At 40.7% G+C, this 15,663-nt stretch overlaps 1 protein-coding gene across 5 annotated transcripts in view; it reads right to left on the bottom strand.

The window, feature by feature from the left end:
- Positions 1-15,663, bottom strand: part of ABCC5 (ATP binding cassette subfamily C member 5) — a 43,210-nt gene that overhangs the window by 1,619 nt on the left and 25,928 nt on the right. For all 5 annotated transcript variants that reach the window (XM_014871597.2, XM_088170926.1, XM_014871595.2 and 2 more), the window contains 18 exons: positions 14,479-14,550; positions 14,226-14,350; positions 13,538-13,610; positions 12,748-12,951; positions 11,948-12,091; positions 10,114-10,219; positions 9,265-9,449; positions 8,110-8,256; positions 7,644-7,773; positions 6,949-7,102; positions 6,706-6,834; positions 6,168-6,354; positions 5,159-5,248; positions 3,929-4,118; positions 3,047-3,206; positions 2,542-2,620; positions 1,829-1,942; positions 591-755 (listed from right to left, as the gene is read on the bottom strand). In XM_014871597.2, coding sequence (XP_014727083.1) covers positions 591-755; positions 1,829-1,942; positions 2,542-2,620; positions 3,047-3,206; positions 3,929-4,118; positions 5,159-5,248; positions 6,168-6,354; positions 6,706-6,834; positions 6,949-7,102; positions 7,644-7,773; positions 8,110-8,256; positions 9,265-9,449; positions 10,114-10,219; positions 11,948-12,091; positions 12,748-12,951; positions 13,538-13,610; positions 14,226-14,350; positions 14,479-14,550 — 2,454 coding nt within the window. The remainder of the gene's footprint in view (positions 1-590; positions 756-1,828; positions 1,943-2,541; positions 2,621-3,046; positions 3,207-3,928; positions 4,119-5,158; positions 5,249-6,167; positions 6,355-6,705; positions 6,835-6,948; positions 7,103-7,643; positions 7,774-8,109; positions 8,257-9,264; positions 9,450-10,113; positions 10,220-11,947; positions 12,092-12,747; positions 12,952-13,537; positions 13,611-14,225; positions 14,351-14,478; positions 14,551-15,663) is intronic.

Here is a 15,663-nt window from a genome sequence, read left to right on the forward strand (position 1 = left end):
ACATTCATCTTTAGATGAAACACCAGGCAGTGAAAGTACCTGCATTTATGGATACTGTAACCTGGAATGCTTCAAACTGGCTCAAAAAGTGGAACTAGCCCAACAAGAAGCAACCCCTGGAGGTTCTGGCAGAGGCAGATGCTATGGGCTTTTGCCTTCTCTACCTTAAAAAGCCTTGCCCAATGTTCTTGTATTTAACTGGTTAGGGCTCCCAAATGGAAGCCTGAAAAATAGGTGAAGTATCTGTCACAGGTGTGCTTGATGGCACAGGGCTTTATGAAAGTAATGGAAAACTGCCACTGAGCCCCAGCAGAGATGTTTATGTTAGTACCTATCTCAGAATTAACCTACAAAGAAAACTCCAAGACGATTTTTAAAGACTGACTTATTCCATGGTACTTTCTTGGTGTGAAAAAAATTTTTTGCCATCTATGATCTTGTCACAGGCAGCAACTGATTCTTTTGGACTATTATCACTGAGGATATGAATGAACACAGAGGATTTTCTATCCTGCAGTGCAGCTGCTCCCTCAGTTCAGTCTGCACACATGGCACCACCAGACCAGAGGCAGAGATGCCTCCCTGCTCACCTGTCCCTGTGTTAGCACCATGATCCGATCACAGCCCAGGACTGTGTGCAGGCGATGAGCAATTGTTAGCATAGTGCAGTCTGCAAAAGCCTCTCTGATGGTCTCCTGGATCAGTAAGTCTGTCTCCGTGTCCATAGCAGCTGTTGCTTCATCCAGGATCAATATCTGAAAGCAGCACAGAATCCTGGCTGTTACTCATGGTCACACCTTCCCTCCCTGAATATAAAAATACATACAGTGGGCAGAATGGCCACAACCAAGCATTGTCACAACTGGCAATCCTTATGGAGTTGTGGGCACAAATGCAGGTTTTACAAGTACCCTTTCAGTTTTCTTTATGTAATTGCCTTCAACAAAGCCTATGGATGACACTTATATTTTATGGTCACATCCTAGAGCTACATGTGGCTTATGACCCAGGCCTCAAGTTTCCAATACTTTCAATCTTATATTCAGTAAATGAATCTCAAATTTTACAAATTTTACCAGTAAACTAACTTGACACACCCCTGGTGATGACATTCCTCCTGAAATGAGTCAATACTGACTAGGCTTAATAGCTTTCTTACACTGGGTAAAAAGTCTCTTCCCCTCAGACATAAACTGATTTGGAGTGATTTCTTGTCAAAGCTAAACTGGACATGCTTTGTGCAGGTACTGCAGAGACAGCAGTAACTTCTGCTGAGTAGTCCGGCTTTAAAACAGATGCAGACTGAACTTGAAAATATTTTATGTTGCATTTCAGAAAAAAGGTTGTTAAAACCAGAATCCTGGTCCATCTCAATCCAAACATCCTTTCTTCTTATAATTATTGTTTGCATTCCATTCCTGCAAAATCTTTCACTTAGCCAGCATAGCATTAATCCCAAATTCCACTTGGAGACCACATTTTAGTGGAGCACCATGTAGAAGGAAAACCCTTGGCTCATATTCACAAGAAGGTGGAAGAATGGAAGAAACTGATACTTCCCAGTAACAGGACACTAAACAAATAATTAGGCCAGTCTGACACGCTATTGTTAGCACTTGCAAGCAATGCCTTTCCAATGGCAGGACATTAGAGGAGCTGGCTACAGATAACTTCCTGGTTGTTTTGACCTTACATGTCTCTGGGTTGTAATAATCATTGGTGTGATTCCTCTGAGAGACAAAGACAGAACAAATCCAGCACAAGAAAAGGCTTGTTTAGTCTTATAATTTCGGTAATCTCCAGCTATTTCTCCCCCTGCTGTGCTCACCTTGCAACGACGCAGCAGAGCTCTAGCTATGCACAGTAACTGTCTCTCTCCAACAGAAAAGTTCTCCCCATTTTCCATCACTTCTGAATCAAGTTTCATAGGCAGCTGTGCAATCTGTGTGGGAAAGAAGAGGCAAAAATCTTAGAGCACTGCACAAAATCAGAGAAACAGAAAAAGATCTGACAATCTTTGTCACCAGAAGAGAGTGAACCTAATCCCTGCAGGAAATCCTGCAGCCTATGTTCCGTATCCGTACCTGCCACCTGACTTACAACAAAAAGCTTTGGAAATGTCATGGCAGTAAGATTTGCTGAAGAGGGCCTTGCAAAGGGCAGGTTTTAAGTTCAGTATGAATTTGCACATGTGACATGTACAGTCACGAATGGAAATGTAGAATGCATACCTAAGGCACATACAGAAAAATGTAATGAAATGTTTTAACACCCTAAGAATCCCTGTGATGAAGCAGCACTCTGCTATGCTCTATACTAAAAAAAACCCCACAGAATATGGCATGCTCCTAAAAAACCCAAAAATATCAGTCTAATAAAATAATGGGGGAAAAAAGATAAAAAAGTCAAATAAAGTAGAGAACAAGGGGAAAAAATGAAGAGAAAAAGCTTAGATAAAGACTTCTAAAGTAGCAACTAACAGATTATGTTGCTTTGGAAGTCAAATGCAAACATGTATCTCCCAGGGCACATAATACTTACACACTCCTTCATATGAGTCCTTTCCAAAGCAGCCCAGATTTGTTCCTCACTGTACTGATTGAAAGGATCCAAGTTTGATCTGGAAGGGGAAGGAGAAAACAAGCAAAATTTTAACTCAGCAATGAATGGCAAACGAGCAGTGTGCTAATTCATCCAGACAGGCGATTCCCATCTAGCCTTCCACTAACAGTCTCCTTGCCAAGGAAATCAGATGCTCCCAGCACACTGAGGTTAGAAGGGCCAAAAAGCAAGAGTAGAGATGGAAGACAAAGATACTAAAACTTCGACCACATCTGAAGGGAAGCACAACTTCCATACAGGATGATCACACCCAGTGCAGCACTGGGCCAGCTAAAGTTATGCATTTGTGGGGCTTTTCTGTTTCAAAACCAGAACAGAAGCTAGGATGCCTGAGAGCTACTACCTCACCAGGCACCCTATAGCATTTCATGTATAAGATGAAAGACTGCTCAGTCCCTTCTTGCCTTCTTATGGTCTTACTAACCTCACAGTGCCACTGAACAGCACAGGCTCCTGAGGGATTATGGAGAGTTTGCTCCGAAGATCTGCCAAGCCAATGTCATTTATTTTCACACCATCAATTTTAATGCAGCCTCCAGACAATTCAACAAGACGAAAGAGTGCCATTCCAAGGGAAGACTTCCCTAAAAACGAGACAGGAAAATCAAGACCGGTGTTTCTACAAAATGATAACAGCTTTCAGATGACAAAGCATTTTAAAAGCTGTCCACATCTAAGAAAAGTTTTAAAATAGCAAAAAGTCCTGGTAAGCAATGCTCTGGTAAGTTCTGAGGTTGAGCATTTAAACTTCTGAGCAATTGTGGGGGCAGTTCCTAATCTCTCCTCAAAGAAATCATCCCTGGAGTGCTACCCCAACCCCACTGCCAAAACCCTGCCATGAAAATCCAATACAAAAATATAAATTACTTATTTAGTAACTCATTTTGAGGTTGATTTAAGCCATCTCACAATCAGGGGTTTGGATTCTTCTCACTACAGAGTTCTGATATGGCTGAGAGCCAAACCTGGCTGCAACAACAGTACAGAATCTTTCAAAAGTTAGACAAGTTGTAACGAGCACATTGTAGGCACCAATCTGTGCTGGTCAGTGGTTTAGGGAGTTAAATATGATCAACATACTGGCTCAAGCATAGTAGGATATCCCTCTGCTCTAAATGGAAACTTGTTTTCACTACTGTTTACAGGGATCTTGCTTACATATGGATATGAATGGAAACCTCCAGGGACAGAGTGCTCAACCCCTCCTGTGTAACCAACTTACTCAAACACAGAGGAGAACTAATATGACTGCCCCAATCTATTCTGTAAAAGTAATAATTTAACTCTGCTTAGTGTTTTTTCTTACCTGAGCCTGTCCTCCCCACAATGCCAATCTTTTCCTTCGGTTTGATGGTAAAGGACACTTTTTTAAGTACTAGAGGAAGGTTCTCTCGATACCGCATCTCTGCATTTTCAAACACGACTTCACCTTCCTGTGGCCAGTCCAGAGGAGGAGTTTTATTCTTAATTCGAGCAGGAGCTTCTAGGGAAAGTGTCTTTTAACAGAAATACAGAAGTTCAGTTTCCAGTAAGCAAAGCACCAAAGGAAAATTATCAGCTGCAACTTTCAGCAGTTCTTCCCTGCAGACTCAGCCCAGATCATTTATGGCAGTTTCATGATAAGCTGCTTGGCTGGATGTGGGCCCAGTGGTCCAGAAGTTTGCAGTATTACACTGACCACACTGCTAATTCCCCTCCTGTTGCCTCAGTAATGACATCAATCCCTCTATACAACAGTGGGGTTTTTTGCTACGAATATCAACTACTAAATAGCCCAGATTTACTAAATAAATATGTATATATCCCTCTGAGGTTCACAGGGAACTTTAAATGGAAAAGCCTTTCACCTCACACACCAGACCCAGTAGGAGGCTTTCTCCTGGCTACACCTCCCCACTGACCTATGCCCAGTTCTGCATACACAAATCCCAGTTACAAAGCAAGGGTTACAGATAATCAGCAGCTTGCTAAGCATTTAGCCTGGCACATTTATCATGTTCAGCTGAGCACATTTCTCCTGTTTGCAGTATGAACATTCCCTTGACTTTTCAAGCATGTAGAAATATGTTATGTAAAACAGCTGTAGAAAAGTAGGCTTATTAGGATGAAGTGGAATTACTTGTAGATAAAGTAGCAAACAGTTATCTGTGTTTAAATGAAGGAATTCCATTAGGTTTGGAATAAAGGATGCCAGTACACCATCCTTTTACTGTAAAATAATGTTTTGAATCCCCAAGTTACTCCTTTCACACACTCCACTCTTTATTGCGAGTCTCAGCAAACTTCCAATGGCCTTATGTAAATCCAGCTATGTCTCCAAGTTTCGTTACCTGCCAGCTCTGGGGCCATTCAGCTCCCCAGTGCTGACACATGTTTCACAAAACAAACTCACTGTGCAGTGCTACAGCACAGGCTTTAGTGCCTTTCCAAGATGAGGAACAGACATTCTGTACTACAGCAGACTATGGCTGAGGCCAGCAATGTAACAAGCAACACAAAATTTCACAACAGGCAGTTGAATGCATTACAGTCCTACCTTGATATAGTGGTCAATCCTCTCCACTGAGGTGAAACGAGCTTCTGTCTCTGAAGCCAGTCTGACTGTAAACTGGAATAACCCTGTTAACTGAAGTGGTGAAAAGAAATCAAGTTTTTAGAACTGTGACTTGTTATTTTAATCAAGAGATTAATGTGGCCAGCAGGATCAGGGCAATGAGTGTACTTGGGAATTGTGAGCTCACACCTCAAACCCTGTGCTCAGTTTTAGGCCCCCCACTACAACACAGATACTGAGGTGCTGGAGCATATCCAGAGAAGGGCAACAGAACTGGGGAAGGGTCTGGAATCCTGTAAGAACAACTGAGAGAGGTAGTGGGGGGCTCAGCCTGGAGAAGAGGAAGCTCATGGGGGACTTTGTCACTTTCTACAACTCCCTGAAAGGAGGGTGTAGCCAGCTGGGGTTTGTTCTCCCACTTAACAAGCAACAGGACAAGAGGAAACAATTTCAAATTGTGCCAGGGGAGGTTTAGATTGGATGTTAGGAACATTTTTTCAGGAAAAGAGCTGCCAAGTACTGAAATAAATTGCCCAGGGGTATGGTAGAATCACCAATCCTGGAGGTACTTAAAAGTCGTGTAGATGTGGCACGTGGGCACATGGTTTAGTGGTGGGTTTTGCATTGCTGAGGTGATAGTTTGACTCAATGACTCAATTACTGGTGTTTCCAACCTAAAAACTTCTATATTTGATACTCTTGACATTGGGCACCATATAACTAAAGTGTTCAAGGCAAATTAATTAAATAGTCCATTTTAAAATCACCATAATTTATTAATCCCTTGACAAACCAGCAGCTTAGAAATGTTCTCAAGAGCAACAGCTTTTAAGTATGAGGTGTCTAAGCTCTTTAATTTCACCTCGCCACCACAAGGAGGCAGAAGAAGGCAAACAGCAGCTCCACTGAACCGGCGCTGGATGCTATTTGGTCATTAGCAACAGCTACATTAAAAAAGAAATTAAGTACTACAGTATGTGGTCACACTCACCTGCACAGCATATGAGATGGCCAGCCCAGCATAGGCAGGAGGGATCTGGCCATGCATCAAGACAATCATAAGGCCAGTGGTTGTGATCAGAGCAATGCTGATGATGTCCAGGCGCACAGCCAGCCAGCGCATTGCACAGCTGAAAAGGTAAAACGGGGCCTGGTTGTCATCCAGCAGCTCCTGGTACCTGAAACAAACACAGCGAAGGTTAGTAGACTCCATGAGCCTGATGTTCTACAAATATCAGACCTAATTAAACCCCTGTTCCAGTATCAGGCTTCAGGGTGGGAAGACTCATTAGTGACCAAATTTCAAACCAAAACGTGATGGCAGGGTTTGCAAGCTTTTCCCACCACTGCTCTTCCCAGTTTTCCCTTACCCTTCCTTCTGTTCTCCCCAATTTTTTTCCCCCACAAAATAAACTTTCAGTCATAGAACCAATGACCTATCAGACCCCAGTAATAAATCCTTCTAAGTGCCAGAAGCTGTTGCATTCAGCTTCATGCTCCACCATTCCCAGATGAATATCTGGACTGACCTGTGCAGAAATTCCTGTCCTTTGTGGTAGGCATGGATTGTGGAGAGACCCTGGATACTAGATGTAATATGAGACAAGAATGGAGACTGTGTGATGTTGTCTAGACGCTTGAGCTCTCGGATAAAGACTCTGTAAGGAAAGAAGCACTTGGAGTTTCATACAGAACCACCATATGCCAACCACTATGTTGTACTTGAAGGTGAAAGGATCTGTATTTTTAGCCAAGGCAGCTGGTACACTTACCTAGACACAACATGCAGAACTGTGAACAGGACAATGAGGGGCCCCACTGCCACCAGGAACCAGGGGAAAACCCCAGAAATCACTCCCACACAGAAGAACACAAGGATGACGTTCTGGATGAACATTTCTGCTTGAAATGGCAAACGAACGTCAACTGGCAAAATGGAAGGAAAAGAAGAAGATCTTGAGTACAGAAAACTAGAACAACCTTATAGAAATCAACTCAGTCCAGCTGTACATCAGTAACAGAGAAATCACTCTTTAAGTTTATTCATATTAAAAATGTACATTTTCATCGAGATGCTTTTACCGTCTAAGCTTCTGGTAGTCTAATTATTCCCATTTGCAGAAATGGAACTCTGACCACATCTGATTGTGCACCTCTGCTGCACATCAGCCTCACTCCAATGTTTTAAGTTGCTTCTGCATAAACTGCTGAGAGCCCATGTGCAGCCTGGAGGTACAACAGCAGCGGCACATTTCCTTCTTTGTAAGTGAATGATCAGACCTGAGCTATCAGCTGCCTTCTAGAATCATAGCCCAGGTATATCCCAAGTCCTGCTTTGTTTATTGCAAGTGCACATTTGGCAACAGACACAGGGTACAATCACCCCAACAGCAACAGACTGCAGAGGATTCAGAAATTAACTGGGAGGTGTGAATGTGGGATTTACAGGGCACACAGTGAGAGATACCTTCATCCATGTCTTTGGAAAACCTGTTGAGGATCCTCCCAGTGGGGGTAGTGTCAAAGAACTTCATGGGGCTACGCAGAATCCGTCGGAAGAGTTCATCATGGAGCCTTGAGGATGCTCTGAGAGTTCCCTGACAATGCAGAAAACAGTGCAGGGTTATAAAGCAGTGTCTGCCTTCCTGCCACTGCTTCTCCTCTGGCACCCAAATATTCTACTCCATTTCTCTCTCCATCCATAAGAGGTTTTTTACTGCATTCTGTGCTTCCAACCAATGTAAGAAGCTATTAATTTGGGCAGAAGTTTAGCAGAAACATGGTGCAGCTTCAAGAGCTGGCTATGGAAATACTACAATCCATGACTGACTCTGGTTAAAATGTCTCTCTTGGGAGATGACCAAAAGAACCACAGTGACAGCAATTTCCAGAAGTAGGAGGAGGGGGAGACAAACACCAGCACTGGCACATACCTTTACAAAGACCACACCACGAACAGCTTTCAGGATCAACATAACTGCCATAGACAGTGCATAGATGCCAGCATAGTAATGCATGTGAGGGTTATCTTTCATACTGTTGCTTATGACAGTCTCATTTCCCAAAGTCACAGTGGTGTTCTGCAGAAAATTCAAGGTTTCAGAGGTTGGTTAAGACAAGGATGAAGCATGTATACATTACATGTGGTAGAATTTAGCTGTCTTGTGTCTTCTCCCATTATATTTGATATTTCTTCTTTAAAGTACTTCAGTGACCATTGAATACTTCAGAAACTCTTCCCTGGCAGAGATGCTTGACTTGTAGATTTGTAGCCCTTGATCTTTTTCCTTTTTGCCATAATGCCTATTTCATTTGATTTCTAATCTCTCATTTCATGCTTATTTCCTGTGTTCCTCTGAACAACGTCAGATACCTGCATACTGCCACAGAGTCATATTCACCTTGGATAGATCTCTTTATCAAACACTGTTGTTATGTCTGCCACTATAAAATAATTTCTCTACTGTTACACATTCTCACGCTCTCTTTTATTTTTGATCTTTAAGTATGTTTAAGGACCTCACTGCTGATTCTAGTATTGTTGGCCATCTGCACTTCATTATTTCATCTGAGATTAGCAGCTTGCTCTCAGTGCCCCTACAAAAAACTCTTGCAGTTATATTTGAATTTTTAAATGCAACAAGACTTGCAGTCAAAGCCCTGAGAGTAAGAAAAAGCCCAAACCACCCCAGGTCATCAGAATCTTCAAAGCAATTTCCAGAAGTCATTTGACTCAAAGCCATATTTTAACAAAAATTATCCTATTAAGTATAAGATTACATTTAAACAAAAAACAACACTAAAATTAGCTTGTTGGCCCCTTTCATATTTTCACTTCCTTTTCTTAGGCTAACCAAGAAAAGGAATAAGAGGGCAGCAGTAAACCACATAAGTGATTATATCTTTCTTATTATTGGAGCTCCCTTATTCTTGGAGATGAACTCCCTAGTGAGACCATCTCCTGAGGAGCATTACAACTTATTTCAATTAGGAAGCACCATTTGGTCTCACAAGACTGCTTGGGATTAGTCTAGCAGAGCAAACCTCCAGCCCATTAGACACAACAGTAGAAAGGCTATTTAACTTACTCCACTGCCTTGCTTGATCCAGAAACTCAGCCACCAGTTGCTAAAAGCTGTGCTGCCCACATTCAGCACAAACAGTGCCATGATGATGAGGAATGCAAAGGGGCCTCCAGCTGCCTGAATGTAGACACCATAAACAGACCAGGGCACAGAGCCTTTGCCTTTCTCTTCCAACTGGACCAACTGGCCTGTGAAACAGGATGAAGAGGGGATGAGGAAAATAAAGCTCTTGCATGAAACTCCCATAAATTTGTGAACATACAGAAAACTAGTCTTTTAAACAGTGCAGAGTACTTTCAGAAACACACACTTCACGCTGAGAACTCAGTGGTTCAAACAGTTTTTCAAGAAGTCGCATTTCTTCTGCAGAATCATTTAAGTCATGGTACAGCTAAAACGCCTCATCAGCACAGACTTAAATGTTAGGCTGGGATTAACCTCACTATTGCTTTTTAAGCCCTGAAGTTCAAAGCTAACATTAAACAGAACTACAGAGGTCAGAGCTTCCCTTCATCCATAAATGCCATGTCCTGCCCAGGACTGAGTGCCAAGCTGTACACATGGCCCTCTTAGGACAAGAGGGAGAGGTGGTATGGGACACAAGGCAGTATCAGTTCCTTTGTGCTGATGGCATCTGACCAACAGGATAAAAACATTGTACAGACAGCTGTATTTAATGAATTAATGAATGTTTTTTGCCCACTGCCTGCATACTATCAACCACACTAAGTGATTAGGATGGAGACAGCTTCCAAAACCTGAGAGGTACATTAACAATATACTTTGAAGCACATATTTCAAGCTTATAGGAGTACAAAATAATTACAGCCAGAAATTTGATTACATAGTTACCCTCTTCTTCCTTCTTTACAACTTTCTCCTTCTTCACAGACCCTGTTTTGGTACTTTTATCCTGGGGCCTTTTCAGTGAATTGTTTGTGTTCTTCTTTATATTAATCTACAGGAAAACAATGACACTAAACTTATCAGAGTAGTTGGCTTCAACATTTTCATATCTAAACACAAACATTTTTTAATCTTCCACCTAAGGACAAAGACTTTGAATAGCTCAGCATTCACATCAAGGAGGGTATCAACTTCACAGTTATTACATATGATTGCCAACTCTGGTGGATTAAATTTTCCTCCTCTATTAATCTGAACTACTACCAACTTGTACAAGTAGAGTGCAAGATTAATTTCAGAATCAGTGAAATTATGAGTAGAGGAGTGATATCACTACTACTGCCAGAAAGATAAAATCTCCCTATCCCTTGTAAAAATAACTCAATTTTTTTAAAGAGGCATTTTTTCCCAAGCACCCTAGCACTTAAGAGACATTCCCTGAGAGTTTTCTTAAGAAAAGTCAGGTTAATTTGATATTCTAGAAATCCAATATCCAAACACTGAAGTGCACACTTTTAGTAGAAGCACTGTTCTAAACCCAGCCGCTTCCCATGACTGGGAGTTACTGCCTATTCAGAGTCAGCCTACATGGGCTGAAACCCCTGACACACCATGTTCAGGGTTGCCTTCCCACACTTTACACAAGATCAAACCATGGAGAATCCAACTGATCATCCATTTATTCTTATCCCCTAGGGAATTCAATTGAACAGTACTTCCATGAGCTAATGTTTACAGCAACATTGAAGGTCAGCTAAGCTTGAAGACTGGAGAATCTCTTGTTCATTATATTATCATTATATTAGTCTTAAAACGGCAGAACTATAATCTTCATGGACCAAAGGATATGCAGAGCAATGCATTATATCCTTTTGCTTCTTTCACAAGCATCTCCCAGGAAAATATGTCACCAAGCTCCTTCTATATCTGTAATTCTTATAATGCTTTCTTCTCAGAAATGTTTTGTTTTAAATATCCTGTGAGTAAGGAATCTCTCATCTCTTAAAAAATAAACTGCTGATGTACTTTAATTTTTTTTTAAGGAAAATGCACACAAAATTTAGACAAGTAAGTTATTATAAAGCAAAATGCAAAGATCCTTACTCCAGAGACTGACTGCAGGAAACAAAGAGCAGAAGGGTGGGAAAAATTGAATTGCTGGCAATTTAGTTGTTGCACTGAATGGTTCTTGTTATTTTTCTAGATTTACAATTTTTGTATCAACTGAAATACTTGAACACATATTCAAGCTTGCATTTACAAACTTTGTTATAACAGAATTCATGTCAAGGCAAAACATTTTTTCTCAAACTCCCCCAAAACACAACATCTTCAGTTATGCTTCCAATATACTGTCACATCTAACTTTTGACAAGCTGTGTCACACCTGCTGTGCCTCATTCACACTCCATTGAAAAAGCAGTAACAAGCCAGTAAGAATTTTTTCAGATAAAGGTTGTTGAAGAGCTGTGCTAATTCAGAGGTAAATTATGGAGTGGAGTGTACAATAAGAGAAAAACTTCCTGCTCTGAGCATCAGCAGGGGAGACACTACAATATTTTCATGATTAACCCATGAGCTCAGTGGCAGAGTGCTCTCTAGCACATATTCCCTAAAAGCAAACTGTGACAAAGTGCTAGTGAAGCACAGATTAGTCTATAGGAAATCTATTGGTCAGATCAATACATGAAAATGTGTGAAGCCATTTTCCAGTTTTCCAATATCACTTGGTTCACCTCAGAATAGTCAAGATTCAGAGCACTTTAAAATAAACATGTACCTCAATATGTGGTGTTTCTCCCAGCTGTAGGCTATTAAAAATAGTTGCATAATCTCCATTTAAATTCATCAGTTCCTCATGACTGCCTCGCTCTGTAATGCAGCCTTCTTTCATGAAGATCACTTCATCACAGTCAACAAGATACTGGAGAAAGTGGCAATAAGAACAAGTCTCTATCACGATGTTCAATAACCAAACACTCCCACACAACCCTTCTCAGCAGCCTGTAGACACTGGCACACAGCACACCTATTCCCACATAACAGACAGCTGATTTTCAGAGATCGTCCTCTGACTGGAGCACCATGATTACTCACACTATACAAATAAAAAGTTTGTGTCCTATCAAAAACAATCTCTTCTGGAAGACATGACTCAAGATATTTAAACACTGCAAATACTGATAGACTAAGCATTAGTATTTCTATGCACAGAAAACAGCAAAAAAATCTCAGGCACATCAATTCTGATTTACTGACACCAAATAAAACTGTTTTCTGCTGTGATGAAATAGCTTTATAGCAAGTTAGCAAAAATATTTTTGAATGGGGTATTTCTTTCTCTGATAAGTTTCCTTTACCCAAGTGTTACCAGTCCCAATCAGATATCAAGTAGCACTGGTATCAAGTAATTAAATTGTGCTCGGTGCGTATTTGCAAACCTAGTTCATAAATGTAAACCACACATTCCAGAAAGACAGGGCTGTCCTGTCATAGGTCAGGGCATAGAAGTTTCCAGTATGAAGGCAACTGATTAACAAACCATTTCAAGAAAGTCCAAGAAAGTATGAGATTCAGTACCTGAAGCTGATGTGTGATAAAAAGGACAGTCTTTGTCTTCAGGTGTTTCCTTATTGCACTGTTAAAAATGTGATTTCCAACATGAGCATCTAAGGCACTAAGGGGGTCATCAAGGATGTAGATGTCCCTGTCACTGTACAGGGCTCGAGCCAGACTGATTCTCTGACGCTGTCCTCCACTCAGGTTAGCCCCTCGTTCACCAATCTGCACAGAGACACACCCATTGTTTCATTTCTTCAGCACCATGCAACACAGACGACCAGAATAAAGCAGACCATAATATTCATTTTTTATATTTATATAAATATACTCCTCCATAACATTTTATATTAATATATAAATATTAATATAAATAAATAACATAAATAAATAAAATTATATTAATACATATATGTATTCAAGTTCAGGTGTCCGCTTTGTGACATGTGTTATACATTCAAACTCAAGGTTAATATGCTTGAAATGTGGCAGTACTTTCTTTGCTAATTTTACCTGTTATGAATTAACATAGCCATTGTTTTTACCAGCTATTTTATATCAAGTTCAATTAGGTCTTGTTAAGGCAGCTAAATTTACAACATAATAAAAAAATCCCCAAACAGTCAATATCTGAGTAAGAAACAGGGTACAACTCTTAACAGTCCAGGGCCCACTAAGCTCAGCTCAAGAGAGTGCATTCAGCAGCTTGTCTCATATGCACCCAGACTGATATATCTTTGCTCCAGTTTACCCTACCAAGTTAAAACTCTCTTCTCCATCTATTAATTAGTTTAGTATAAGCAAAACATACCTCTGTCAGGTCCCCATTTGGAAGGATGGCCAGGTCTGGCCTTAGACAGCAACCATTCAGCACAGTATTGTATCTGAAGCACATGTAAATAAATAGTTAGGAACACCAATTTTCCCCACAATTATTTATCTAGTACAGCATTATATCACTTTCTACACTAATAGCAGATATTCCAGCAACCTAAAACAAATCATCTGCCTTGGATTCCCAGGAGAAAATTGAGGGCAATTAAATTAATCACCTACCTCAGAAGCATTTTGAGTATAAAGAGAATTTGTTTCAGGGATAGTTGGCTAAGGGCCACAGGAAAGTCCCCCACTGGAGAGGAGCCATGAAAGATGTCAGTACATTGCACACAGCAGTTGTGTTTGAAGAGGGCAAGGCCAGGACAGAAAGAGCAAATACCACTTTAGTGCTGCTCACAGGAGCTGCTGGTTTTAACCAGAGGTCCAGGATGAGGCCCAGCCTCACTGCAAGAAGCAGTGACAGACAGTGACAGACAGTGACAGCCACCAGCCACAGGGCCACGTGCAAGAGAGGCAGGATCCTAAATGGGACTTAGAGGACACTTAGAGACAGACTCCAGAAGGGCATAGAGCCTTTATCTAAAGTGTACTCTGCATTAAATTTTTCCCTTGGGCCAAGAATTACCAAGCTTTGATGAAAATCAGCAAGCAGTCTGACAAACCTTTCTTCATCATAGTCCTTGCCAAAAAGGATGTTGTCCCGGAGAGTGGCGTTGAGAATCCAGGCCTGCTGGGCCACGTATGCAAAGGTGCCGCTCACTGCGATGCTCCCCTCCAGCAGGGTCATCTGCAATTACAGACCAGCTGTGAGATTCTGCTACCCCATGGTTACAATAGACTGCTTTCTACAGGGTACAAACAAGTCAAACAGATGGGAAAGAGAAGAGCAGAACTACTCCAAACAGGATTTCTCACCTGTCCTAAAACTGCTGAGATAAGTGAAGTTTTTCCACTCCCCACACTGCCACAAATTCCAACAAGTTTTCCCTATACAGAAAGGAAAAAAATATGGTATTTATTACATTCTTCACCCTTTCAGAAGTCAGACCTTTAGTACCTTTAGTACATATGAGAGGACAGTTGGAGATGAATGACAGCTCTAAAGTGGCATAACAGACAAAAAAAAGCAAGTCAGCATTTTAACATTCAAATTGTATAGAGTGAATACAATACCACAGTGAAATAAAACTGAAATCAACTCTTCAGGTAAAAAAAAGTGTTTGAAGATCAGCTTCCCTCTTCCTAGGGATACAGGCCCAGAGGATCAATATACCAAAAGCACAAAGGCCTGCCTGAACAGAATGCACCAAGATGCTTTTGAGAGTGATAAGGAAAGATATAAAGAGGAAAAGTCTGAAAGAAAAGAGAATTTAGCATATATGGGTCCAGTAAAATTACTTGCCAATTAGATCCAATTTGCTAAAGAACATGTACCAAGAAATCACTAGGATTCAGTCACCTTGAAGAATTTCTTTGCAATAGAATGGGTAGGTTAATACCCACATTAATTAATCAAAACTATTTCTATTCATTTTGTAAAAAATGTAAAGTGAATGAAACAGGTATACAGACACTTGTGGAATACATTGCTGGCCTTCTCTTGATAGCACACTCCTAAGACAAAAACCAGCCTTTACATTTTCAAGTAATTGTACTCCTTTTTGAGGCAATTTTTAAACTATGCCTTCTCCCCCAGAGTTTACAATATAGGTACTTTTACTTTTTAAAATAGTTTAAAACTCTCCCTCTATTTGTGTAACTACATAAGACAATTTAACTATTAATATCTTCAAAGATATATGGATGCCATCATTACAATATCCAACTGCAGACTGATAAGCTTTTGTGTTTATAAATAATGTCATGTATTAAGTTCAGTGCTTTCTCTTTGACATCTTACATGCTTTGACCCACCCTGGAGCAATAGCTCCAAATGCTTCTACAATTCTTCAAGACCTTCATGCTAATGCACAAAAATTCTCAAGGAAGAAAATTGCATATTCTTCAATGAAAAGCACTGTTATGCTCTACTGGAACACGTAACCACCTAAAATATTCACCCAAAATACTGCTGAAACTCTGCAAAATTATCAAACCACT

This window comes from Sturnus vulgaris, chromosome 10 (genome assembly GCF_052056855.1).
Source record: "Sturnus vulgaris isolate bStuVul1 chromosome 10, bStuVul1.hap1, whole genome shotgun sequence".
Lineage (NCBI taxonomy): Eukaryota > Metazoa > Chordata > Aves > Passeriformes > Sturnidae > Sturnus > Sturnus vulgaris.